Source organism: Nycticebus coucang, chromosome 10, assembly GCF_027406575.1.
Source record: "Nycticebus coucang isolate mNycCou1 chromosome 10, mNycCou1.pri, whole genome shotgun sequence".
NCBI classification, from domain to species: domain Eukaryota; kingdom Metazoa; phylum Chordata; class Mammalia; order Primates; family Lorisidae; genus Nycticebus; species Nycticebus coucang.
In genome coordinates this window covers 58,172,821-58,199,523 of record NC_069789.1, presented here as the reverse complement: position 1 = coordinate 58,199,523, position 26,703 = coordinate 58,172,821, and the positions used below count along the sequence as shown (strand labels likewise).

The following is a 26,703-nucleotide window of genomic DNA, read 5'->3' as shown; positions in this document are numbered from 1 at the left end:
GGGGCACTGGGAAAGGAGAGATGGTAGAATGTCCAGGCTTTGGGGGGGGGGGAGGGTGCCCCCTACCTACTCATTCCCCTGGAAGACTGGAGGAATGAGAATACTTACTCAAAGGTGTCAGTGGGATGGGGCTGCAGGATTGTGGCTGGGGCCTTAGGGGTACAGGATGATACCCAGGGGCCACTATTCCAGCCATTCCCCGGTCAGTGCTGCTACACCTGCTTCCAACACTGCCTGGAAGCTGGAGAAAAAGCTGACTTCAGTGTTAATGCTGCCCTCGGTTCCAGAGCTGGCTCTGAGAGGAACAGAATGGTGGGCACAGCTGTTCAGTCTGCCCACGATGACCCCCAGGTGCCCTGCCTGCCCAGCTCTGACACCATCCCTATGTGGGCACCTCTTTCCCCATGTCCTTGATTAGCACCCCTCCTAGGCTGCTGCCCCTGGAGATCTAGCCATGCTGGATCTCTGTGACCTTGACAGGTCCCAGCTGCCGGTGCCAGCTCCAGCAGTTGCCATGGCATCCTGGTACTTCTGCAGGCAAAAGCCAAACAACCAGAGTCCACCTGGTAGGCGGTGGCTGCTGTTGCCAGCACTGCCACTAAGGGTACTGGGTACATTTTGCGGTCCTGGAAGCAAGCAGCTACTGCCCTGGTGTCCCACCCTGAAAGTTGCTATACCTGTAGCAACTGGGCTGCTGAGGGGCACCGCCTTCTCACCTTCAGAGTTTCTGCCCTTTCCTCCCTGTGGTCTTCTGAGAAGATAACAGATTGGTTCCAGAAATCACTCTTGCTTGCTGTCAGCCCCAATGCTGGACCCAGAAACCACTGAGGGAGATGTCCTGAGTCCCTCCCTCTGGGTTTCACTGCTTCATCACCTTGGTCAGCCACAGCCTCGTTCCCACTCAGCAGCACTCTCCCAGGTTCAACTGATTTCAGCAACACCACCAAAAGCAGAGAAGCTGTGAAACACCAGCTCTGCCCAGGTCTGCACGGCCTGGAGCCTTCAGAGCTGCTATCTCAACTTCAGCATCTAAGCCCAAAGGGATGGCGAGAAGAGGGGCTGCCGTGCTCCTTGGCCCTGCACTGAGGACACAAATCCTCACCACTGTCATTGGACAGACACAAAGAAGTCCAGAATTGAGCATTTTAATGCAGAAAACCATGATAATTTACAAGTGAATCACTTTATGGGCCAGAGGAGCTGTGAGGGCAGAAGGGAGGTGGAGGCTCTCGAGTGGCAGGGCAACAGTCAGCACCTTTCTGACTCGATCCTGCCAGGCTCTCATGTGCTGGGCCCTGGAGGAGGCCCCGGCCCCCTCTGCCCCTTGATGCCCACTGGTCATTCCCAGGTGGGAAGACCTTGGTCAACTTCAAGACAGAGATGGAGATGGAGAAACATCCTTGGGAAGGAGTGCCTGGAGGGCAGGGGAGGGAACAAGGCAGGAGGCTGCTGGCTCTGATTCTAGCCACCCCACCCTTGGCTGTGCCCCTTCTTGGGCCCAGGGCTAAAATCATCCCTCTCCTTCCTCCTGGCAGGCTGCAGAGGGAGAGAACAGAAGCACAGGAGCAGGAGGGGCACTGGGGGGAGCAGGTCTCCTCAGGCTGAGGTTTGAGAAGGAGTTATTTGATTGGATCTGGTTTAGAGAAGGGAGGGGTCTCAGGTGAGGCTACTGCTGGGGGAGGTGTCTCACCAAATTATAGACCCCCCACACCCCAGCAAGATATGTACATCCATGTGTCAGAGTTGGTATGATGCTGGTTTGGGGCTCAGCACCTCCCACGTGGGGCATGTAGAGGGAGATGGGCTAGAGGCCCGTTGGGGCACTGGAGGTAGAAAGAAGCCCTCCCCCCTTCCCCGCTTCCCCAGGCCAGGAAGGGTTAAATGACACATCTAAGGCAGCCCAAATTCCAGCAGGGCCTGGGCTGGGAATGGTGTGCTTCCCAAGGGCAGTTATGGTCTAGGCCCTGGCTGTCTGCAGGCACTTCCTCCCAAGCCTGGCGAGGTGAAGGGGACCCTCAGAGATGGGTCCTATCAGCCCCTCCAAACAGGAGAATGAGGTCTTCGGTGGCAACCACTGGGGGCTGATGGCAGGGATAGAGCCTTCTCCCTGGACACCCAACCTTCCCCTTCTCCCACCTTGTCCAAGGGTGTAGACCTCAGAGCTGAACTGAGCCCTGGAGAACAGGTCTGGTTAGACAGATGGGTAGGGGAGGGTGGGGCGGCTGGTCACTTTGGCATCTCCAAGGCTGACACTTCAGGTTTCACCTTGAAGTACTGGTTGAATCGGATCACTGCATACCTGTCAGAAAGTAGAAGCAGCTGGGTGTGGGGAGGGAGGCCAGTGGGCCCTGTGAGGAAACTCACATGGTGAGGAAAGCAGCTTGAAGTCATCTAGGTCTGGGCAGGTCAACCCCAGCCCAGGTTTTTTTTTTTTTGTAGAGACAGAGTCTCACTTTATGGCCCTCGGTAGAGTGCCGTGGCCTCACACAGCTCACAGCAACCTCCAACTCCTGGGCTTAAGCAATTCTCTTGCCTCAGCCTCCCGAGCAGCTGGCACTACAGGCGCCCGCCACAACGCCCGGCTATTTTTTTGTTGTAGTTTGGCCGGGGCTGGGTTTGAACCCGCCACCCTCGGTATATGGGGCCTGCACCCTACTCACTGAGCCACAGGCGCCACCCGCCCCAGCCCAGGTTTTTTGTTTATTCTTCATTTTTTCTTCTCAGATAGACTGGAGTAACGCTTCAGCATGTTCGGAGTTTTGTTTTGATAGCGTTGAAGTGCTAAGTAGATTCATATTATTGTTTAATAAATCTCTTCAGCTTTTTCACTGGCAAAACCGAAACTATACCCACCAAACAACACTCCCCTTCTGGGCCCTCCCAGGCCCTGGCAACCACCATTCTGCTTTGTTTCTTATGAATTTCACTATCTTATAAGTGGACTAACATAGGATGTCTTTTTTTTTTTTTTCTCGAAGTCTCACTTTGTCACCCTCGGTAGAGTGCTGTAGCATTACAGCTCACCGCAACCTCAAACTCTTGGGCTCAAGCGATTCTCTTGCCTCAGCCTCCCACGTAGCTGGGAGTACAGGTGCCCGCCATAATGCCCAGCTATTTTTAGAGATGAGGTCTTGCTCTGGCTCAGGCTGGTCTCGAACCTGTGAGCTCAGGCAATCCACCCTCTTCGGCCTCCCAGAGTGCTAGGATTATAGGCGTGAGCCACTGCGCCCAGTCTGTCTTCTTTTTTCCCTTGTTGGGCCAGAGAGAGGTCCCAAGCAGGGCTCCAGGAGAAAGGTGGGGCTTGGCCAGTATTTTATCTTTTTTGTGACTGGCTGATTTCATTTAGCATAACGATCTCAAGGTTGGTGCGTGCTGTAGCATGTGATAAGATTTCCTTTTTAAAGTTGAGTGGTATTCCACTGTATGTATGTACCACATTTTATTTATCCATGTGTCATCTGTTGAATGACATTTGTTGCTTCCACCCTTTGGCTACTATAAGTAATGTTGCTGTGAAGATGGGTGTATAAATTTCTTTGAGACCCTGCTTTCAACTCTTTTGTCTATATACCCAAAAGTGGGATCGCTGGATCATATGGATCGCTGAATCAATTCTATTTTTAGTTTTTTGAGGAGCCACCATAGTAGCTCACCATTTTACATTCCCACCAACAGTGCACAAAAGTTCCAATTTCTTCCTATCCTTGCCTATATTTGTTATTTTCTGGTTTCTTTGATAGCTTATCCTAATGGATATGGGGCTGTACGGTATCTTGTTGTGCTTTTGATTTCATTTCCCTAACGGTTGTGAACACTTTGAAGCTGGGGTCATGATTCCCGTTAAGCTAAGGGAGGGTGGGGAGAAGAGCAAGGGTATGGACCAGAATGGAGGAAGAAATGATTCCTGGCCCTTAGGGGCATTTGTACCTCCATGACAGGGACCTCCTTGATTGCCAGTACTCAAGTACCATCTATCAGCGGTTCTCAACCTGTGGGTTGCGACCCCTTTGGCGGTCGAACAACCCTTTCACAGGGGCCGCCTAAATACATCTGCATATCAGATATTTACATTACAATTCATAACAGTAGCACAATTAGAGTTATGAAGTAGCAACGAAAATGATTTTATGGTTGGGGGTCACCACAACTTGAGGAACTGTATTAAAGGGTCACGGCATTAGGAAGGTTGAGAACCACTGATCTAGGTACTGTGCCTATATAGCACTAGGAGCCACTGAAGGGGTAGATGGGCCTGACATCCATGCAGGGAGGCAGCACAGCAAACACAAAGCCACCCGAGTGACCTCCTGTGTCACTTCTGCTCTGGAATTCTGTCTTCTCCACTATAAAAGATCCCCATGATCTTTCAGACTGATTTCAATGATTCCCTCCATCACCAAGCACTGCAGACAGGTGTGCTGGCAGCAGGCAGGGCAGTGGAGTGGCAGGAGACGCATCAGGGGACTAGCACTAAGGAGGGCATGGAACTTCTGTTTTCAGAGTGGAATTCCTCGGTACCCCCAGGGGCAGTGGAATGGGGTGAGTCACCAGAACAGAGGAATAGACTACAGGTCTTCCATTCCAAAAGACTGTCCTTTGCCCCCTTTGAACCTTGGGGGCACTTCCTTTTCTCCATGCCACCTGTCTACCTGTTTACCCCTATACTCACCTGAGGAAATCAAAGTCGATGGTGGAGTACTTGCTCTGGATGAGGGCCCAGAGAGCCCAGAAGAAGTGAGACGCCTGGAAACAGACCAGAGAGGGTCAGTTTAGCAACCCTCCACCCCCACTCAGGCCAACTCTACAGAGCCATTCTGGAAGACACAGAGCTAGGATATTGGCAGACATGTGGTGGGGTCTGCCCAGGACAGGCTGGGGAAATTCTGGAGGCCAAGTCACCGGACAGTATTTGGGGCCTCCACTCCTGCCAGAAAACGGCAAGCAGAGTCAGCTCTACCAAGGCCCCAGTGTTGGCCCACCCTCAGGGTATATGGTCAGCAGAAAGGTGCTTCTAGGAATTTCAGGTGGTTCCCCCAGCCTAAGCAGGACCCACACTCCCACTCCACCCATGGCTTCTTTCCTGTCCAGGGGAATCTCCTAGAATCTTCAAGGCCAAGCTATCCAGGACAAGATGACTCCCTAAGCCAGAGCTTAGACCTAGTGGCCAGTGGAGAGGCTGGTACATCCTCACTAGGGCACAGGGAGTTGAGAAGTGTGATGGGCAGCAGTGCCCTGGCCATGTGTCTGTGGAAATATCCCCTACCCTGACCTTTACTCTCCTCTACTGGAAGGCCAGTCAGGTTAAAAAGTGAATCTAGATCTGGGAAAGAAGATGCCCTCAAGTACAGACATTTGCTAAGCATTAAATTCCACTTTCCCTTTTGCCAGAGGTGCCCACCAAGCCCAGGTCATCTCAGACTCAAGCAGCCAGGGGGCTGTGATTCCCAGCTGCCCCTCAACAAACACTAGTGACATCATTACTTTCCCACATGGCATTCCCACCCCGTCCCAAACACTTGCTCACTCAGGGGTTGGCCACAAAATACCTCCCCTCCCCTTCCTTCCCTTTTCATGACTTAGAAGTGGCATAGATAAACTAGCCAGAATAAATGATTACTAAAATCCTTAGCAAGAGGAAGACTTGTTCTTACGGTGGAACACCAGGAAGGAAAACCCTAATGTAAGTGCCAGCAAGGAAAATACAGCAGGCAATCCAAAAGCACAGGCAAGATTGATTTAGCTGTATTATGTATTGTGAAATTCAGGGCAGCTGAGTTATCTTCTCACTTATGCACGGTTGACGTTAATAAGACTAGTTAGTAATCCCCTGGGCGCACGCCAGTGGTGATCTGGCATGAACCATATACATCGGATAAGTGGCACTCGGAATTGAGAACGGACAGCACAGTGACTTGAGCAGGTAGGGAAGATGGGAAAGGCTTCCAGCTTCCACAGAGTTCCGAGTCAATACAGGTAGTTGCAGGAGGATTAGAGCCTGACATTATATATATTTGCAAAGATGACTTTAACTACAGCACGAAAGGCTGAGATTAAACAGTAGAAAGAACTACTTAACCAAGGGAGAGAATTGCTAAAATAGGAAGCTGAGATGTTTCTTGGAAGTCTTTCTCTAGAAGGGAGAGGACAATGGGGCGGGGGAACAGAAGTGGCTGCCCAACATAAGGCTTTCCGGGCCTCACCTCTAGGGGTAATAAGTCCCTCCTCCTGGCTCCTCTGTTCCCGGCCCCCACCAGTCACAGTACTTACCAGGGCAAACTTATTAACTTGCACGTAGAGCCTCTCCACCTCCCTGGGGGTCACGGCCATCCCCTTCTGTGCCTGCAGGTAGTAGTGCAGCCACAGCAGCTGGGTCTCCCGCGATGGGTACTGGCAGTAATCAACCTCATTTACACCTGAGGGGAAGGTGAACCAGACAGAAGTTGCTCAGAGACGCGATGGTCCCACTTTAGGGTCTCCTCAAGCTCAGGAGGTGTTTCCTTTTCCTCTCAAAACTCCCATCTCCTCTGACCTGTGGGGCTGTGCCCTGGGAATGCAGCTTCTTGGAGTCCAGCCCCTATCCTAGCTGGGAGCACAGCTGCTGAGGGACTGAGGAAAGCAGAGAGGCAGACCACTTGAGGGGCAAGGTCCTGTGCTGGGAGGGACCCCTCACACCAGCACCACCCTATGCCCATGCCCTGGACAAGTGATGGTGCACAGGAGGCACTCGGTTAAAGTGCTCAGTGGGCACTGCTAGTCTCATGCCCCACACTAGCCTCCAGTACCTTGGACAAGTCCTTTTCTTTCTTTTTTTTTTTTTTTTTATTTTAAGATGTTTATTTTGTCCTAGAATTTACATTTTAAACTTTTAAATCTATAAAGGTAAATGCTTACATATGAGATAATTATAATTATTGATTCTTAAAGTCTTTGTATACAGACTCAATAGCTAATGCAATTCAGTGTTATTGATTTGTTTTTTCTTTAACTGGAATAATTTTTAAATTAATTTTTCACAAAGTATGGATATCACTCAAATATACCAGGAAAATGTTACAAACTCAGAGTCCTTGCACTTTCAGTCCCTTTAGCTTCTCCTTTCTTCCTTCTGGTGATATGGATGTGATGTCTGGAATTGCAGCAACTCTTTTGTCACCAGGACTATCAAGGTCTCAGGAAAAGGTTTTCAGAGCAGTCTATAGAAGGCAGGACCCAGAAGTCTGGGTCCTGAAGACATCTTTAAGCAGATATACCAGCCCTGGGCTGCTTACCTTTCTACTTCTTGTTATATGAGAAAAAAATTATTTTAGGTACTGTTTATTAGATTTTCTGTTACTTGCAGCTTAAATTTTTCTAGACTATATTCTATCTTAGCTAAAATTTCCATAGTGGGACAAAAAATAATGCCCATCCATGAGAAATGGGATCATAAAAGAACATGGGGACTTTCCACTGTAATTAGTATTTGAGGTGGGTGGTGGTTGGGAATGTGGGGTTTCAATTCTAGAAAATGGGAACTGCAAAGAAAAGACAATACTATAAATCTCAACTATAGGGAGAAATTTTTGAAGATGATTCCAGAGTTTTGAGGCTGAATATCTTCAGTTAACAAAAATAGGGAATTTTGAAAGAAGAACTGGTGGGCACAAAGCAGGAATTTATAGGAAGAACAAGAGATAATCAGTTTGATATAGAAAGGTATTTCTGAGTTTTTACTTTGCTGCTGATCCATTGTGGTGGTCAGTGTGCAGAACAGGTTGAATTATTTCCTGTAGAGCTGGTCTTGTTGTGGCGAATTTCCTCAATGTTTGTATATCCGTAAATGATTTGATTTCTCTGTCAATTTTGAAGCTTAGCTTAGCAGGGTACAGAATTCTGGGCTGGAAATTGTTCTGTTTAAGTAGATTAAAGGTAGATGACCATTGTCTTCTTGCTTGGAAAGTTTCATTAGAGAAGTCTGCGGTCACTCTGATGGATTTGCCCCTGTAGGTCAACTGGCGCTTACTCCTGGCAGCTTGCAGAATCTTTTCTTTTGTCTTGACTTTGGACAGGTTCATCACAATGTGTCTTGGAGAAGCTTGGTTAGAGTTGAGGCGACCTGGGGTCCGATATCCCTCTGAAAGCAGTGTGGCAGAATCTTTGGTGATATTTGGGAAATTTTCTTTTATAATATTCTCTAGTATGGCTTCCATTCCTCTGGGGCATTCTTCTTCCCCTTCTGGAATTCCTATAACTCGTATGTTGGAACGCTTCATAAAGTCCCATAATTCTGACAGTGAACGTTCTGCTTTCTCTCTCTTCTTTTCTGCCTCTTTTACTATCTGAGTTATCTCAAAAACTTTGTCTTCTACCTCTGAAATTCTTTCTTCTGCATGGTCTAACCTGTTGCTGATACTTTCCATTGCATCTTTAAGTTCCCTAATTGACTGTTTCATTTCCTTCAGCTCTGCTATATCCTTTTTATATTCTTCATATCGTTCATCTCTTATTTGATTCTGTTTTTGAATTTCCTTTTGGTTATTTTCCACTTTATTAGCAGTTTCCTTCATTGTTTCCATCATTTCTTTCATTGTTTTCAACATGTGTATTCTAAATTCCCTTTCTGTCATTCCTAACATTTCTTTATTGGTGGAATCCTCTGCAGTAGCTACCTCATGGTCCCTTGGTGGCATTGTTCTGGACTGGTTCTTCATGTTGCCTGGAGTTTTCTGCTGATTCTTCCTCATGAATGATTTCTTTTATCTGTTTCCTTGCCCTAATTTTCCTTTCACTTCCTCTTACCCTTTAAGTTCTCGTGCCTGTGGACTAAGGGTTACAGGACCAGAAGGGTGAGAAGGTTTAAGAGCAAAAAAGGGATGAAAGAAAGGAGGACCGAGTGATAAGAAAAAAAAAAGAAAAATAGAGAAAGGAGAGGGGGTGGGTAAAAGGAATATTGACAAAAAGAAGAGAGGCACAGAAAGAGGGAGACAGAGCAATATAGGTGTATAGTAGGGTACTTTGATACAACCTTAAAAAAAAAAAACTACCTTCTGGGGGTGCCCAGTTGGGTGGTTCCCTTGAGGTCAGCAGCTCTTTGCTAACCTGATCAGACACAGTACCCCACCTCCACCAAGTAGAGAGGAAAGACAAAAATGCTATAAATAAAACCAAAACAAGCAAACAGAAAACTTTACGGGATAAAATTGGGTGGAAAACCAAATAATAGCGGTAGAAACACTAACAAAAATGAAGTTCTAATTATTGAAATAGGCAGCAATGGGAAATTACAATTAAACTAGAAAAATTGAGAAAGAAAAAGGATCTGTATGGAAAAGGTTGAACTTAAAAAACAAAACAACATCAACAACATAAAAATAAACAAAAAAAAAAACAACGAAACCAAAAAAAAAAAAAAAAAACCACAACCAAAAACAAAGCAGTATGTATATGTTATTGAACATTGTCTGGGCAACACGTGGTCTTCTGGGGTATGAGATGTTAATCACAGTTCTGATGCGACTGGAGGCTGCTAGTTTCTCAAACCCCAGCAGGTAGACACCCTATATCTCTCTTCAGCCCACTTAAAAGGCACTTTGTGCTTGTTCACTTGCTGAGCAGAAGCTTTCTCAGGGAAGTGCTTGTCACTGGAATCAATGCTGAAGTGGCTAACCACTTACCCTGTGTGCCAAAACTGGTCTCCCTCTGCCCCAGAGGGTTAGGGCTGCAAAGCGGCTCAGACCCCGCCCTTAGGCTACTTGGTCGCTGGGTTACCAGCTCCCACCCAATTCTAGCTCTGCGACCCTGAGGGCGGAGCTTGCCGGGGCAGATCGCTCACAATGGCTGCCTGTGACCCAGAGCCAAACACTATTAGCTCCGTCTGGCTCAGCAGCTCAGACTAGGGCCCTAGACAAAGGCCAAAGTTCTCCGCACTCCCGCTCAGGCTCTCCCCAAGGCAGTTCAGCTGAGTGCCAAGTCCAAAGACACCAAAACAGTTCACAGGTAAGGCCTTTCTGGTTTGCAGTCTCGCTGCTACTGAACTTACAGTTGTGGGTGGGTTTAGATGGATTGAACACATGCGACCACTTGCCGGTTTTCCACTGTTTTAGTCCTCCTCTTGGGGTCCAGAAGTCTCTCGCTGACTCCCTGTATCCTCTCAGGAGTGATGATAGGCAGATCCCACCAGCCAGAGATGCCTGGAGTCCTATCTCCCCAGACTCACGGTGTCCAGATGCAAGGAAGCTGTTACTCAGCTGCCATCTTGCTCTGCCTCCCGATCCTCCATTTTTCTTTCGACAAGTCCTTTTCTTGCACAGCCTTGTTTGTTTTTTTAAATGTCTCTCCTCCTTTTTCTTCATTTCTATATTTAATATAATGCCTGGCATGGTGGCTCATGCCTGTAATCCTAGTACTCTGGGAGGCTGAGGTGGATGGATTGCCTGAGCTCAGAAGATCAAGACCAGACTGAGCAAGAGTGAGACCTCATCTCTAAAAATAGCCAGGTGGAGTGGCTGTAGTCCTGTAGTCCCAGCTACTTGAGAGATTAAGGCAAGAGAATCACTTGGGCCCAACAGTTTGAGGTTGCTATCAGCTATAACACCACAGCACTCCATGGAAGATGACAAAGTGAGACTCTGTCTCAAAAAAAATACATTTAACATATAGTACCAAACTCTTTTTTTTTCTTTTTTTTTTTGAGGCAGAGTCTCATTTTGTCACCCTCGGTAGAGTGCTGTGGCATCACAACTCACAGCAACCTCAAACTCTTGGGCTTAAGCGATTCTCTTGCTTCAGCCTCCCAAGTAGCTTGACTACAGGCACCTGCCACAATGCCCAGAATTTTTTTTTTTTTTTTGGTAGTTGTCATTGTTTAGCAGGCCAGGTCCAGGTTCAAACCTGCCAGCTCCGGTATACATGGCCAGTGCCCCAACCACTGAGCTATGGGCACTGAGCCCCAAACTCATTTTTTTAAAGACAGGCTCTCACTTTGTCACCCAGGCTTGAGTGCAGTGCTGTGATTGCAGTATTGCAACCTTAAACCGCTGGGCTCAAGTGAGCCTCATGCCCCAGTCTTCCAAGTAGCTGAGCCTACAGGCATGTACCAGGGCTAATTTTTGTATTTTTTGTAGAGATGGGGTCTACACTATGTTGTTCACGCTGGTCTCAAACACCTGGGCTCAAATGATCCTCCTGCCCCAGCCTCCCAAAATACTGGGATTATAGGCGTGAGCCACCGCATTGGCCTCTTTGTCTTCATTATCAAATAAGGGACCTAGACTTAGTGTAGGATTATCAAAAGCTGGCTACTTAAAAACATCACCCTTGGGGCGGCGCCTGTGGCTCAATGAGTAGGATGCAGGCCCCATATACTGAGGGTGGCGGGTTCAAACCCGGCCCCAGCCAAGCTGCAACAACAACAACAAAATAAATAAATAAATAAAAACATTACCCAGAGAGCACTCCCAATTCCCGTCAATTCTCTAGATGACTCTGATATGCAGCCAGGCTTGGAACCTGTGGACCTGATGGCTCTGATTCCTTCTAGCCTTGCCTGTCTAGTAGACCTCCAGCTACCAGCCAGGTACTGCCAGCCACATCTGGGCATGGCGGCAGAGACCTTGGCTTCAGGGCTGGTACAGAAAAAAGTGGTTCTTTGAAGACAGGACCAGGACTGGGCCACTTTCTCCAGGGTCTCTTCCTCCCTCTTTGCTCGAACTTCCTAAGCTTCCTTTATATCCTTAGAGAAACACATTCAGTATCCCGAGGCCCCAAAAGTATAGCTGATAAAGAATCTCCTTGTGTAGGTACAGAAATTAAGGCCCAGAGAGAAGAAAAAATGTGCCCAAGGTCACTCTGCCAGTCAGAGGCATGATCAGGGTTGGAACCCTCACCTCCCAATGCCTCGTACTGTGTCTTCCTCACTGCTGCTAACTCAGGGGTCCCTCCCCTCAGCCCCTAGCCTCTCTCACCTTCTTCCTTCCCCTATGCTAGATTCTTCTACATCAGCCGTTCTCAGCTGTATTAAAGGGCTGTGGCATTAGGAAGGTTGAGAACCACTGTTCTACACCATTCTCAACGTGGGAGCAGGATGCAGTCTGCCCCTTTAGAGAAATTCCAGTTGGACTTTGCTCTGTGTGGTAGGTGAGAAGGACTTAAAATGCTTAAGAATTATCCCCTGAGGAAAGGCCCATGGGTCTGGCAGCCAAGTACTCCAAGCCCAGCCAGTGCCAGCCTCTGTTCCATACCACACTCTGCAGCTCAGAGACTGCCCAGCTAGGGCCCATTATCCCTCTGGTTCCTAGGTACAGCTGGTGGCTGCCCTGGGGCGTCCGTACACTCAGGTGCAATCAGTGCATCAGTGCTTGACGGACTGGTCAGCTTCAGCTGGGGTTCCAAAAGGGACACAATTGGCCGCATCGGGCTGGGGAGTGGCTAAGGCTGCGTGAGGTGCTCTGCGGTTGGCCTGGGCATGCCTCACCTATCTTGAACCACAGGGGCTCAGAACCTCACACTGTCAGTCTGGGGACATTCCCCCAGCCCCCATGTACAGTTCTGTCCATGAGTTGCCTCTTTCAGTCCCATCTAATTGTTTTTAATAAGTAAGCCCTCAAGCTGGAAAAACCTGCCCTGCTTCCTGTACATGAATAGTTCTGCACATACCATGCCATTATAGAGTAACTGTCTTCCCTAGGAATCCCTGCCCTCATCCTTCCCCTTTCATTCCTGCTCCAGGAAAAGCTTCCCTGCATAATAACAGCAGCAAACACCAATATGATGCTTAGTTCATGCCGCACATATGTATCTCTGGTCAATACTATCCAGCAGGCACTACTCTATTTTCTAAAGGCCCAGAGACAGCAAGTAACATACCCGAGGGTAACACAGCTAGTGAGCAGCAAAGCCAGGGTCCGAAGCTGGGGAGTCAAGTTACAAAGTACATACTTTTAAATAGTTCCACTTAGATTAGTCTCATCAAGCTACCAGGCAAACAGTTACTCACGGCTTGATCTGCTCCTTATCTGCATGCAGGAGCCTCACGTACAATCGGGCAGGTTGTTCTGGGCATAAAGGAACTTGGACAAGGAGGGGAGTGGAGACTGAAGTCATGCTGTGCTGGCCAAGCTGATGGGGGCTGTGTCTACCCAGGGAAGGGGGTCTTTTTTCTAATTCTGGGCCCAGCCAAGTAGCCTCAGGAATCCCACAGAGGGCACATTTTTCTAATTTGAATCAAGCTGACTTAAGGACTAGCAGAGGTCGGCTCTGTGTTTGTGGGTCCAGCCTCCCCTGTGAGATTTGGAGCTCTCCTAAAGCAGGCTGTGTCTTAACCCTTTTTGAGTTGTGATATTTCAGAGGAAACGGACTGTCTAATATCCACCCTCAAGCACAGAACCACCTTTGGTCCTCTCCCTCTCCCCTCAGAGCTGGCTCCCAACATAAGGAAGATGCTTTTTACATAGGCCAAATACAGTCATGCATCTCTTAATGACAAGGATACATTCTGAGAAATGTGTCACCAGGAAATTTCATCGTGGTGTGAGCATCACAGAGTGTGCTCACTTAGGCAGACCTGGATGGTGCAGCCTACTGCTCTAGGCCTACAAAGCTGTGCAGCGGCTATTAGACTGAATGCTGTAGGTGACTGGAACACAGTGTTAAGTATTTACACACCTAAGCATATCTAAACATAGAAAAGGTACAGTAAGAATATGGGAGTATATTCCCAGGGACCACCAATCATATATATGTGTGTGCGTGAGCTGTCTTTGACTGAAAGGTTGCTACACAACGCGTGACTGTAGTAATGCCTTTCTCACCTGCAAACTCATTGAAATGGTTGCCAATGTCATAAGCTTGGTAGTTGTAGCCGGCGTATTCATAGTCAATGAACCGTACATGACCTGTGAGGTAGAGGAGAGGCAATGACACTTGGCCCAGGAGCTCTGGAAATAGCGCTTGGTCAAGCTTCTGCAGACCTCTAAATGCACCTACGGACTACTGCTGGCCTCTGTAGCAACCCAGTCTAACCCACCTGCTGCAACAGTCTCCTAAGCTACCTCCTATCCGCCATCTGTTCCTCTCCCACACTGGACCTTCAGGCTCTCCCCATCCAAACACATCTGTCCTCAGCATGGCTAAGGATCAGAAAGAAAGCCAAGTGCTCCCTGGGGTGATGTTCTCATAAGGAACACAAAGAGCCTCTCTCAAAAGGTTTGGGGAGCCACGCTGTCTTCAGAAGCCCAAAGAGTTGTCACGAGGAATGGCTTGAGTGCCCTAATGCTGAGAGCTGTCCGTAGACCACTATTTTAGTTCTTTCTTGGCATAAATTTTTCTAAATGGGAGTTTGTTTCCTTATCCCCCTTTTCTCCAACAAATTCACTTGAGAGACCTAAGCCCAGGTCTCCTTGTGTTTGCCCAGGTGCCAACCCAAGGAGAAGGCCTTTGCCACCAGCTGACCAACTCCCCAAACCCTGCTGTCACCTTGCCAGGGCCAGACCAGCTGTACCTTTGGTGCTGTCATAGATGATATTCTTGCAGAGTAGGTCGTTGTGACAAAACACCACAGGGGAGTCCAGCTGGGACAGATGCTCCTTCAGCCAGGCCAGCTCCCATTCCAACACCTCCACCTTAGGGACATCTGCAGAAAGGCTAGGCAGTGACAAAAAAGGCGCTGGTGGAGGGAGGGCTGATGGTAGATGGGCAAGTGCTTGTCCTCAATTTGAGTCTACTCACGCCCTCCCTCTTACTGTGGAGGAAGCTTGGACAGATGGCCAACCTTTTAGACCTTTTTTCTGTAAAATGACTGTAAGATTTCCTGTCTTTTCTGACTCCTGTGGTTATGCTAAGAAGCTGATTAAAACATGAGCATAAAAGCATTTGGCAGAGCATAAAAGTGATTGACCGACAGCATCCCTGCTGCTTTGTGAAAGGGATAAGAAGAAGGAAGGAAGGAGACAGGGAAAGGACAGGGAGGCAAGAACAAGTGTCCAGACTTAGAGGTCCCAGACGGAGAGAACAAAGGCGACAGGAGTGGAGGAGAGAGATGCGAACAGACCTGATCTCAGGACATTGGGAAACCTAGGAGAAGGTGTGGTGGAGATGAGCTCTCCCTTAAGTTCCTCCAGTGGGGTAACAGTGCCCTGGAAGGCAGTTGGAATAAGGGAGCTCTGAAGGAGGCAGAGGTATGCCCCGCTAGGTCTCCCTCACACCCTGGAGGCTGACAGTGACGCAGGTGGAAGGGACCAGACAGACTTATCTCTGATCTCACAAACAGACCACTTTGGCCCACTTAAGAAAGTGAACAAAGTGCTTCTGGCACTCACTCCCACAATGCCCCGCGAACACTGAGGGCTTTTCATGAGAGCGCATGCTCTGTTGCTCCCCAATGGCATCTTCTCTACCCTGAATCACGAGCATATGTTCCCTTTCCTCAGTCCCCACCACACCATGCATGGGCAACTTAAGGGCAAGAACAGAGAAGTGTCAAACTCACCCCTCCTTCTGCCCTACCCCATGCACACAGCAGCCAATTCTGCTGAAAGAAGTAAGTGTTGAGTAATGAATAAATCAGTCAATTAATGACGTTATCAGAGGCCATGTGGAGGTCTGATGAGGCAACACTGAGCTCAGATGCTCTGAACTTTGGTCTCCAGGATGCAGACAGGTCTGTGTACAATGAAAAGACCAAACAGTTCACAGAATCCTTAAAAACCTCCAACCAGCAGTGGGTAGAGGGGAGGAGGCTGGAGTTTAATCTCCATCCATGCATCTCCTGTTTACATTTCTTTGTCCAGGGCGGCAGCAAAAGCACGTGAAGGAGGATGAGAATGAGATATGCCAGTCACCCCTCACCCAGCTTAGAGGCCAGAGCTCAGGGGAGTGACTCGGGCACCCCTACATCCACTAGGGAAAGGGAAGAGAAGGCAGGCCCCCTTCTAGGCTTTGAGAAGGTCAAAGCAAAAGAGGATCTTAGGTTCATCTTAAGGTGCCGCTATGAAGAAACTGAGGCTCGAGGAAGAAGAGAAGCTTCTTTCCAGCCTCCAGGTATCTCTGGCACAGCCAGATTCTCTCCCTCCTTACAAAAGGACAGCAGTGCACACCTCTCCAAAGATCCAAAATCAAGTTGAGTCTCCTAATTGTGAAGGTACTGCCCTATCCCCGAAGGCCCGGGTGCACTTTGCAGGCTCTGCAAAGGCCTGAGTCTAGGGTGTCACTGGGAAGGGTGATATTGGGAAGGTGTCCCCTCATCTTTCCTGGAGTTTATCTGTGTTGACAGGTCTGCATGAACCATGTTTTAATCTCAGCTCTTCTTAAAAAGCTACCTTTCAAGATTTGTTTTTTTTGGACAGAGACCACCGGAAGATAAGAATTATGAGGCTTCCTTCATTTTGCCTAGGTCCCAGCCTGAAAAACATTTTTGACATCTAAGATGCCTGCCGCTCAGTCCCTGACCTCTTCCTGACCCCCAACCCTGCCCACCCCAAGGCCATGCAGATGGTTACTGTGGGAACAATCCAGGCCTTCTACCTCCCTGGAGGCCTCCCTCAGCCGCGCTGCTCCCCTCCCCTGAACACTTGAAATATTGCCAGCTTCACTACCTGCTGCTGCTAAACTGTCAAGGCTGTGGGACTGGGAGAAGTAACCACCATAGCATCCCACAAACACGACCCAGGAAGAGCTGTTCCTCTGCCCTCAGAGATAGCAAGAGGGGGATAAAGGCACTGTGGCTTCCCCCCAGGGAAGCCTAGAGGTTCCTCCAGATAAAGGAACTGCTGCCTGGCAAGTCTCAGCTCTGCTCTCAGATTGTGGTTGGGGCAAAAGTATCCTCCCCCCCCAGGGGGCCTTCTACACCTTAGCTTTCCCACCAACCTCAGCAATACCTCCTTTTTTTTTTTGAGACAGAGTCTTACTTTGTCGCCCTCTGTAGAGTGCCATGGTATCATAGGTCACAGCAAACTCAAACTCTTGGGATCAAGTGATTCTCTTGCCTCAGCCCCACATAGCTGGGATTATGGGTGCCTGCCACAGCATCTGGCTATTTTTAGAGACAGGGTCTTGCTCTGGCTTAGGCTGGTCTTGAACTCCTGAGCTCAGGCAATCCACCCATTTCAGCCTCCCAGAGTGCTAGGATTACAGTTGTGAGCCACCACACCTGGCCTCAATATCTTTGCTTGATGCCCCAGAACCAGTTATCAGCTTCGCATCCTCCCAGCCTCCCTGGATACACTACCACCTTGGTGTCCAGCCAAACACCAAGGTTACCAAATCTATGTCTACAAGTATCTGACACTTCCTTCTATTCTCATCTCCTGCCAACCCCCCAAAGTGCTCGAGGGCTATGTTCCTCAAAATATGGTTCCTTGATCACCTGTCTCAGAATCACCAGGGGAATCTATCACAATGCAGCTTTCTAGAGTCTAATGAAAGACCTCTCAATCACTCTCTAAGGTTGCAGGGAATCATATGCTTAAAGTTTGGGGAAAACTTTTAGGACTAAGCCCGAAGTCTATTTCTTACAAGGTAGAGAGCTTTCTACCTAAGCCCCAGTCCTGGTCAGGTTGCTGATCTGCATCTCTGGCTCAAACACCTTCACATCTTCCTGCTGTCTGCCGACTTAAATCTTGGCCACTTAGCCTGGTATCACCTCATCACCTAGCTCCAGCCCTGCAGCCCCACTCTTGCACAAGTCCTCTAAGGTCCTCCCAGTGATCTATTCCAGCCACCCTCATCCACTTATCATCCAAGAGCAAACCCTGCTCAAGCCATCTTCTCTAACCGGAGCAGCCTCCTTCTCATCTCTGCCATGCCACCTCTGCAAGGAGGCTTTCGCTGTTCTCACACCCCCAGCATACATCACACACCCTGCCTTTTTTGAAGCTATGCGTGAGCATGTTCTATTTATCCAAATGGCTCCTAAGCTCCTCGAGGGCTGGGCCAATGTCACGCTCATGCTTTTTTATTGTTTTAATTCCCAGTCAATCAATGTCTGCAAAATGAAAGATTGAATAAATCAGGGTTATTAGGCAATGACTAGAGCTCAAGGTGCTTTATCTCATTTAAATGACTGCTCACCATTGTCCTGCTTTGGGGCAGGTTAGACAGTTTGGGTGAGGGATCATTCCCAAAAGAGGCGCAAAGAAGTTAAGCAACTTGATTTGCCAAGGTCAGAAGTATGACAAGGCAAAGAGAATTGGCCAGCTCTCCTCTAATGACCACTCCCCTCCCAACAAGTTTATCTCACAAGGTCACACAGTGACAGCAAAGTCAAAGGAAGCTGCAAAGCCAAGGATCATGTCTGAGCACCAGTAGGCCTGGATTCTAGTCCCTGAGCTGCTACTGATCAGCAATGACCTTGGGTAAATCTCATCTCCTCTCTGGGCCTCAGTTATTCCATCTGTCAAAGGAAAGCAATAAGCTGAAAGACTGGGGGGACCTGTTATCCCTAGCTCTGAGGGAGAAAGCAGTCCTTGCTCCAGATAGACTATTTGACACAAAAGGTCTAAACATGGTCAAAGAGAGAGCAAGGCTTAGGCCACTCCGGACAAACTGTCCCAAAACAGTACTTGATAATCACTACATGGGAGCAGTCAGATAAAGTCATGCACGTATGTGACGGAGACACAATCAGCAGTTAGTTAATCATTATCTTGTCATCTTACAGGAAGGAAGGAGATACCCTTCCCTCAGACCTCTTCTGCATCCTGCTCCCATGAACATTTGGAAGACAGGTGATGTTCAACTCCAGCAGGGAGCAAGGAGGGATCAGATTCTCATCACTGCCTTGGGGCTGTTTTGAGAGGAACAGGATAGTAGGAGAGATACCATTGTTTCCTCAATGCCTTCATCCTTTTAGTACTCAAAGGTGTGCTGGGGAGTTAAGTATCTGAAGGCTATCAGGACACTCAAGTTGATGGTTAGAGTGCTTAAGAAAAAGTTCAGGGAAGCCTGTCTTATCTGGGCAAGGGCAATGTTGGGATGGGTAGTGTACCTCTTTCCTTGGAAAGAACAGTGAAGGAAACAGCAAGCTGTTAGTATGAGCAAGGCAAGGGGCTAAGGTTCCCAAAGGCACATGAGGACAGGAGGAGTCCAGCCAAGTCCCAAGGGCTTGTTGGTCCATGAGTTGAGTTCCTCTTACTGACTCTGAGGCCTGCTTATTTGTTCAGAAGGCAGCTCAGGTGGAAAGAGCCCTGGGCTGGGAAGCAGAAGCACTGTCTCTCTAGCCTTGTGATAGTGGGCAAAGCTCAGCCTCTGAGCCTGAGCATCCTGAAAACGGGAAAATGTTACCCTGACCTCAGTCCCCGCCAGTCAGAAGACTCAAGGAAGAATAAGTGCATAGGTGTAAAACTGCTGATTAAGTTCTTGAGATTTGGTCAATCAGCCCAATACCCAGGACCGGCGGGGCTGCAGGAGAGACTGCTCAGCCCCTTCCTGGGGACCTGGGCCCTCACACGTCCTGTCAGGGTGGGCTGGAGCCACAGAACAGGCTGATACTAAGGCAGTTACACACGGTGGCAGCCTCGCCCCCTCCCAGATCTTTGTACCTGGGGTTGATCTCGTTCTTCACAAGCGTGAAATAATTGTGCATCTTGTGCCAGAGGGTGGGCTTGGGCAGGCTGCCGTTGGCGTGGATACTATGAATCTTTGCCATTTCTAAGGCGATTAACCTACAGCAGAGAACAGGAAGAGCGGAAAGTATCAGTGCTGGGCATGCCCTTCCCACTCAGCCCCTCGTGACCAGAAAAGGGCCCTCCAGGCAGGGTCCATCAGGGCACTAGCCAGAGGACCAAGTAGGATTATTACAAGTCTCTTAGGAGCCACCTCCTGCAGGAGGAAGGTCTCAGGAGAAGGTGTGAGCATGAAATAAGACCTTTAGCCTAGTGGTTCCCTTTCCAGTACCAGGCTGGGGCTGCTTCAAGGAGTGGAAGAGCAAAGCAGTGGGCTTTGGCCACTGGTCAGGAGCCTTACCCCACACCAGTATACCCACAGCAACTCCTGAGAGCAGAGAGGCAACTCGGGTGGGGGTGGGCCCTCCTCCTTCCACCCCCGTCCCCGGACTCTGCCCCATCCTCTCAGGGGAGGTAAACACAGGTCACTTTCCACTAAGAACTCAGGGGGGTGGTGATGCCGGGCAGGGAAGAAAGGCCTGCCTCTTATCAGCCTGGCCAAGGTGGGAAGGGAAACAGGCTGGCCTGGGACAGCCCCCTCATCTGCTACAGGGAGTTGATGCTGGTGGCTGGGTGCCAAGGACGCAAAACAAACCAGTGTTCTATTTTCAAGTTCTCCTGTGGACATTATCCAAGGTCCCAGGAGAGAAGGAGTGGTGGGCAGTAGGGAAGGTTGCTGGGAGAGGGTGGGGGTGGATGGAGGACCGGCTGGTCAGAGAGGGAGGGCCTTGATAAGGACCCATCGCCTGAGGCCCATGTCCCAGCTAGGCTCTCCCAGTCCTCTGCCACCCCCTCTTCTACAATCCCACCCCCAAGTGTCTGCCAAACCTCCAACATTTAAGCTTTCTTTGCCTCTGCCTGTTGCTTGAATAATAATCACTAGAAAAGACAACAAAGGCATGGGCTATTGGAAACCTTGTTACCAGCTGTTCCAGGGACACCCTTTCCCCTGCTGGGCACTGAGAAGGGGCAGGCCATACCCTACTGGGATAACAGGGCAGTTTCAGGGTTCTTCCAGAAGCTTCCAAGGCTCCCACTTCCTAAAGGTGGAGGGGGCAGGAGGTATGGCAACAACCACATGGTTGAAAGACGGAGTCTGTGTTTTCAGAGGCCAGAAGCCCTGAGGGGCCAGCCAGGATTAGGGCAAGGCAGAGAAACAGACCTGAGACCCAGGCCATCCCTTCCCAAAGGAAGATTCAGAACAGAGCATTTCCTTGAATATCAATAGGGCTGTTGTCTGGAATAGCAATGAAAGTAACCTCAACACTCAGCATTTTTATGCTACAGAGCCTCGGCAGGCAGAGGTTGGGGGGTGGGGTTCAGAGGAACATGGGGAAGGAGGACTCTGAACCCTTCCCCTCAGACATCCACCTTCACCCAAGATGGTCTATCCTGGGAAAATCATCAAGGAAGGGCATACCTCCTACACCTATCCTGATTTCTGGCTCTCCCCCAAATGCCAAGTTGTTCTTCTTATGGAACCTAAATCCATCTTTAATCTTCCTGACAATGGTAATTGTTTGCATGAGAGGATGAGTGACAGCATCAGAATCATAGAGGTGGAGGGAGCTTGGGAGTGGTGAGGACCTGCCAATATTGGAGCTTATTTGTACAAGGTTGAGGAATAGCTGGGACAGGGTCCCCTGCACTCTGCTCTGACCTCACATCTCCAGTCTGGGCCTACTCAGCTGGAGCCGGAGAAGACCCCTATACAGGCTGGTATGTCTCTCACTTTCCCCTGAGACACACACACACACACACAAAGTTACAATACACAACTCAAATATCCTAAGGTCCTGACCAGCCCCGGAAGCAGCACTCAGGAGTATGGGAATGGAGGGTCTCTCACATTCCCTCCTTTTAAGTCCCTGGGATGGGGGAGGTTCTCAAGTGGAGCCACTTGGGGCTAAGTGGGTGGTGAGTGAAGGAGAGAAGCAGTTTCTTGGTCTACCCCAGGTGGGCTTCATAGTTTTAGTACATGAAGTCTCCTTCTCCTTGGATTGGACAGGGCAGATGCCAAGGGTCCTAGGCAGACCCCTGTGCTGCTGTCCTCAGTGTCAGGAGCAAGCCTCAGCCTGCCTGGGGCCTTATTCTAGTCTAAGTATCCCCACGTGGGTCATGGCATTGGAGGGAAGAAGGAGGATACTGCCTGCTAACCCTGTCCTGGCCTAGTCCAGAGGAGAGAGTGTATACCAAAGGCCCTTCTTTGGTTCTTCCCCTTCCAGGCCCCTCAGTGGCATCCACAGGGCTTGAAGGAAAAGTTCAGTTTCTGGGCCCTACAAGCATTCACTGGGAAGGGCTCCCTAGAAGTCATGAGTTGTTGTGAGTCGCTGGAAGGAGGCCTTGGCAGCTCCTCAAACTGGGTTCCCTCCTTGTTAAGGAGCTCAGAAGGAGATCAAACTGGCAGGAAAGATTGCATCTCTCTGGACAGTAAAACCATGCTCAACTTGGATAGGGCCAATTTTCCTTGCACACCTGAGCTCTTGGCAGAAGATGAGCAGAGGCAGGAAACTCTAAGTGCCCAGGGGATTTGGCCAAGAAATTGTTTCCAAGTCTCTGAGATGCTTCCAGGTCAGACTTAGGGTGGAAAGAAGTTTGAGGTCAGGAAGCATGCTGCTTTTAGGGAATCAGTTCCTTTGATCCCATGTTCATCAATCCTCACCAACAACTCATCCTTCTAGCGAACCCCACTGAAAATCTATAGAAAGTAACAGCTTCTCTCTGCAGAGCAACGCACATAAACACACACGCATTTTTCATGCAATCTCAGAGAACTCACAGATCTTATGACTATTCTCCAAGGACCCCACTCTACACCAAAGAAGCTGACCAAGGATTTAAATGCCAAAGACAGAAGAATAGTAGAGATGAAGGCTTTGGCACTCTCCTTACCTGAAGAGCCGGGGCTCACGAATGTGCTCGGGCCCCAGGGCTACGCCCTGTAGGTACTCGTAGCACAGCCCATTCTGGAAGGTGCAGTACAGTTTGGGGGCGCAGCCGTGTGCTCGCAGCAGCTGGAAGTTCCTGACCTCACTTTCTCGGTCCACCAATAGCTCTGTCCGCTCCCCATACACACGGACCAGCACGCAGTCCCGCATGTCTTCTTCCACGTAGCAAGCCACCAGCTTGTTGGTGATGCCATCAGTGAAGCGCTAGCATTGGGAGAGGGCAGTGCACGGGTGGGTGGGGCAGAATCTCTCTGGCTCTCCCCAGGGATCCCCAGCTCCAGCAACAGGTGCTCATTTGAATGCTAAACACACCCACACTGAAGCCCTAGTCCTTTAGCCCTGTCACTCATGCTCTACCCTGTCACCAACCCTGGGGGTCTCCAGCCTATAAAGAAAAAATGGTAGCTTGAGCTGCTCCCATCACACTCACTTCCCCTGGGTCAGCCTCTAGTGGATGGGATTTGGCAGTGGAAGAATTTCCACACTACTCAGTGGGTTGGAACCCCCTCCATTCTCTGCTCCTCCATCCCGACCCTGAAAGAAACCCCATGGGCCAGAATGTGGCAGAAGAAGACTAGGAGTTGCTCAGAACAGTACATCCTGACCTGCTGTCTCTCACCTCCTGCTGGGCAGAGGGCTCTGTTGTACCTCTTGCCCCACCCAGTGACAGTGGTACAAGGAGGGTTCTGAGGTTGGCACACATCCCAGGACTGTGGTGGGCAGAGGTCCTTAGGGTCTGAGTTCCATACCAGAAAAGACAGGAATTAACTGGGCTGGGACCACAGGCTCTCTGGGCAGGGCGATAAGAAGAAAGGAACTATAGAATTTATGGGGTAGAAAGTGACAGAGCTAGCAGGGGCCTTAGATGACATCAGAACCAATTCTAGGTGGGAAAACTGAGGCTCAGAGACAAGAGGGACTGGCAGATGGCACATTAGGTGTTGGAATTGACCTCAGGTCTGTCTGATGCCTTGACCATCTTACATCAAAATGGATCTTTTATTTTGAAAATGCTACCAGCTCCCCCAGGAAGGGTCTGTCAGCCTCCTCACTTGATCTGGAAACCTCCCCAGAACTTAGGCTTTCCTCACCCAGCAGGCCCATCAGCACAGAACCCCTGCCACTCTAGCACCTGCTGCAAGCACCCCACTCTGCACCTTCCTCCACAGCAGCCCACAGAGGGGAAGAGCACGGGTGAGCAGGTAAAGGCTTTTTTCAGAGACTGCAGGTCAGCTAGGGAATCAGAGCTGTGTCCTGCAGAATGTATCCAGCTGGGTGTAGGTGGGCTGAGCCCCAGCCTGCAGCAGTAGTGAGGGGCTGGTGCTAGTCAATTCCACAGGGTGGCTCCTGAGACCCGCAGGGGCAGCTCGGAGCCTGGATGCTTTGCTCCCACCATGAGGTGGAAAACCGGCAGTAATGTGTGTGGGGAGGGGTTCCCTGAAAAGTTACTACCTCCTCAGGTTTCAGAGCTGGTTGGGTACGCGCTTCTGGGCAGCGAGGGGCACCAGCACGCAGCGACAGGGGGTGGGGCCCGCACGCTCAGCATGCAGGCAGTGGGCAGGTGGACCTCGGCGTGCCCAGCAGCCCCCAAAGGAGAGGTGTGTGTGGAGGGCTGCGGGAAATGTAAGCCTAGCTTTGTTAGGGACGAAAATAAATGGAGAAATAAAAACGCACACAAACCACGTTTCAAACCTCGCCTGCCCAGCAGCCGCGCACCCCTGGGACCGAGACCCGGAAGGATGCACGAACAGGCGTCCACGCACCCCAGCTGCAGCCCCGGCAGGGCCCCAGCGCCCGCCCCGCTACCTTGGTCCGAACTTGCTCTGGCTTCCAGTGCGGCCGCAGCTCCTGAATGAGGCGCAGCGCGCCAGGGAGGATGTCGTCCTGGTCCACCGATATGCCGAAGTACGGGACGCCGGCGGCCCTCAGGGGGCCGGGCGGCTCCCGGTAGCTTGTGCTGGCCGCCGCCTTCTCCTCCATGCCCCATGAGCACTGCGGGCAAGGCGTGTGTCTCCTCAGGTAAAAGGACGAGCACGGCAGAGGAGCCGAAGGGGGCACAGCCATTCCCAGCAGCCCCACCCCCTCGGAGCCGCCGCGCTAGCGCTAGCGCCCGCAGGGGGGCCCGGCGAGGGAGTGGGAGTGGTAGAGGAGGGGCCAGGGGAAGTCCATGACTCAGAGCGAGCTGCCTGCTTCGATCGCCGGCTTTCGGCTCGGAGCCCGAAGCCGACCCGGGAACGCCGGGGCCCGCCGCGATTGTGACATCATGGGCGGCGGACCACGGGAACGCCCCCGCCCCGCCCCCGCCCCGGCCCGCGGGCCGCGGGGGAGCCCAGCCCGCCATCGCCCACAGCTGCGGCCGCAGCTACCTGGAGCGTTGAGCCGGGGGCACCGAGCGCCCCGGGTCGGTGACGCCGGGGGCGGGGCCTCTTCAGGTCCCACCCCTACCCGGGTCCCCGCCGGGCAGCCTGGGGCTTGTTTCCTGGCTTCCGAAGCGTCAGGTCTCTGCGGCTCTCTCCTGGTAGCCTGGAACGGGGGCGGGCTCTTTCTGTGCTCCCACCTCATCCTGGATTATAGAGATCTGGCTGTTCCCAAGACGTCGGCTTGGGTTCTCCTTCCTGTACTCCTGCTCCCCGCCCCCAAGTCTCTGGACACCTGGAAATGGCTCTGCAGGACCGGTCCCTGCTGAGTCTCACAGGTTCTTCCTTGCAGGGAGCCCCACATGCACCCTTCCACCACACACACACTGGATGGACAGGGGACCTTGGGCGATGGTGTCGTCTGGGAGTGTGCCAGTCCAGCAGACTGGACAATCCCCTGACAGTCCACCGAACATTCCGGGGCAGTGAGGTGTGTTTGGACACATTCTAGACCAGGACTTTGAACAAGACTGGGTTTTGGTCACTAAATAATCCTTAGAGCCTTGGTCTCATCCTAAGAGTCTGGCTGCAGGGGTGTGGCTCTAGGGAGGACAGCTAAGGGCCTGGCCCAGCAATAGGGCCAAAGCGGGATGTGATGATGACTGGGAAGCAGGAAGGAAGAGGAAGGGGTGACAGGGTGTCTGGGGCGGATTTGCTACAGAAGGAGATGTGAGAAGAGGCCAGGCCACCTTTGGTCATTGTCACCTCCTGAGCAGGACTGTGTGGGCTGCCAGCTCTCTTTGCCACTGTTCTGTTCTGCCTCAGAGACCTTGCTGGTCACCAGTCTCTCAACTGCCCCACCTACACTGAAGGGGCTTTTTCATTTTCCTCGATTCGTGTCCCTTTGGTCTATTTGGGAACCTCTCACTCAACTACCGGGCCCTTGTGATTATTGCTGCCCAGAATCCAGCTCTGCCTAGCAGAACTTCTGCAATGATGGAAATAGTCTATTATCTGCACTGTTCAATGGAGTGGCCACTAGTCACATGTAGCTAACCAGCACTCAAAATGTGGATAGTGTGATATTTTATTTAATTTTGATTAGCTTAAATTTAAATGTTAAACAGCCATCTGTGGCCACCATATTGGACAGTATAGGAGATGATAAGGGAGCTCTTTCTTAAGGTCAGGAAGCCCAGGATTTTGGAGAAGAAATTACTCCAAGCCTTCCTTTTGCAGTGAGGAAATAAAGCTACACAGGACAAGGGAACATGGAGAATCGGTGGGGGTCCAGGGTCCTGAAGCCCAGGCTCATGCTCTTAGCTCTGCAGATGGTTCTTGTCTGTGGAAGGAGTCCTGGGGTGCCATGAAACCCTTGGAGGCTACAATTCTAGGTACTAAGGGCCTGACTGGGTCACTCAGTGCCTCAAGCTTTTTGGTCAAAAGCAGCTATGAAGAGGGACAGCTTCAGAGACTTCAGGTGTTTGCTGGTTTCTCCTTCCTCAAGCTACACATGTCATGAAGACAACCCAAGGTATGAGAGTCGAGAAGAGACTTCAGCCTGAGGGGTCCCAAGTCCACAAGCTGCAGGGGAACATAGTGTGTGCATCCTTGTACTTGTACATACAGTCCCAGACCAGGGGTCTTACACATACAGTGTGCAGCTCTGTACTGTGACAGCACTGACTGCGTATGAGGGGGAAAGCCCCTAGGACCTGAGTCAGAAGAGCTGGATTGTTACCTTGATTCTTCACTACCTTCCAG

General features: G+C 50.5%; 1 protein-coding gene across 1 annotated transcript; it reads right to left on the bottom strand.

Annotated features, from left to right (window-relative positions):
* Positions 1-1,129: 1,129 nt before the first annotated feature.
* ETNK2 (ethanolamine kinase 2) lies at positions 1,130-24,956 on the bottom strand. Its single transcript, XM_053607688.1, has 8 exons — positions 24,389-24,956; positions 22,527-22,786; positions 19,512-19,634; positions 14,477-14,619; positions 13,788-13,871; positions 6,268-6,413; positions 4,670-4,743; positions 1,130-2,299 (listed from the first exon to the last, which is right to left on the bottom strand). Exons 1-8 carry the CDS (start codon positions 24,644-24,646, stop codon positions 2,227-2,229), a joined length of 1,161 nt encoding a protein of 386 aa, XP_053463663.1. The 5' UTR covers positions 24,647-24,956; the 3' UTR covers positions 1,130-2,226.
* Between the last annotated feature and the right edge of the window lie 1,747 nt (positions 24,957-26,703).

Excerpts from the sequence above, each read along its gene's own strand:
- ETNK2 (XM_053607688.1), bottom strand. The coding sequence starts at position 24,646 with ATGGCTGTGCCCCCTTCGGCTCCTCTGCCGTGCTCGTCCTTTTACCTG. Across the intron at positions 22,787-24,388 it reads CAGAGCAAGTTCGGACCAAG|CGCTTCACTGATGGCATCAC; the intron begins GTAGCGGGGCGG and ends TCCCAATGCTAG. Across the intron at positions 4,744-6,267 it reads AAGTTAATAAGTTTGCCCTG|GCGTCTCACTTCTTCTGGGC; the intron begins GTAAGTACTGTG and ends GTCTGTTTCCAG.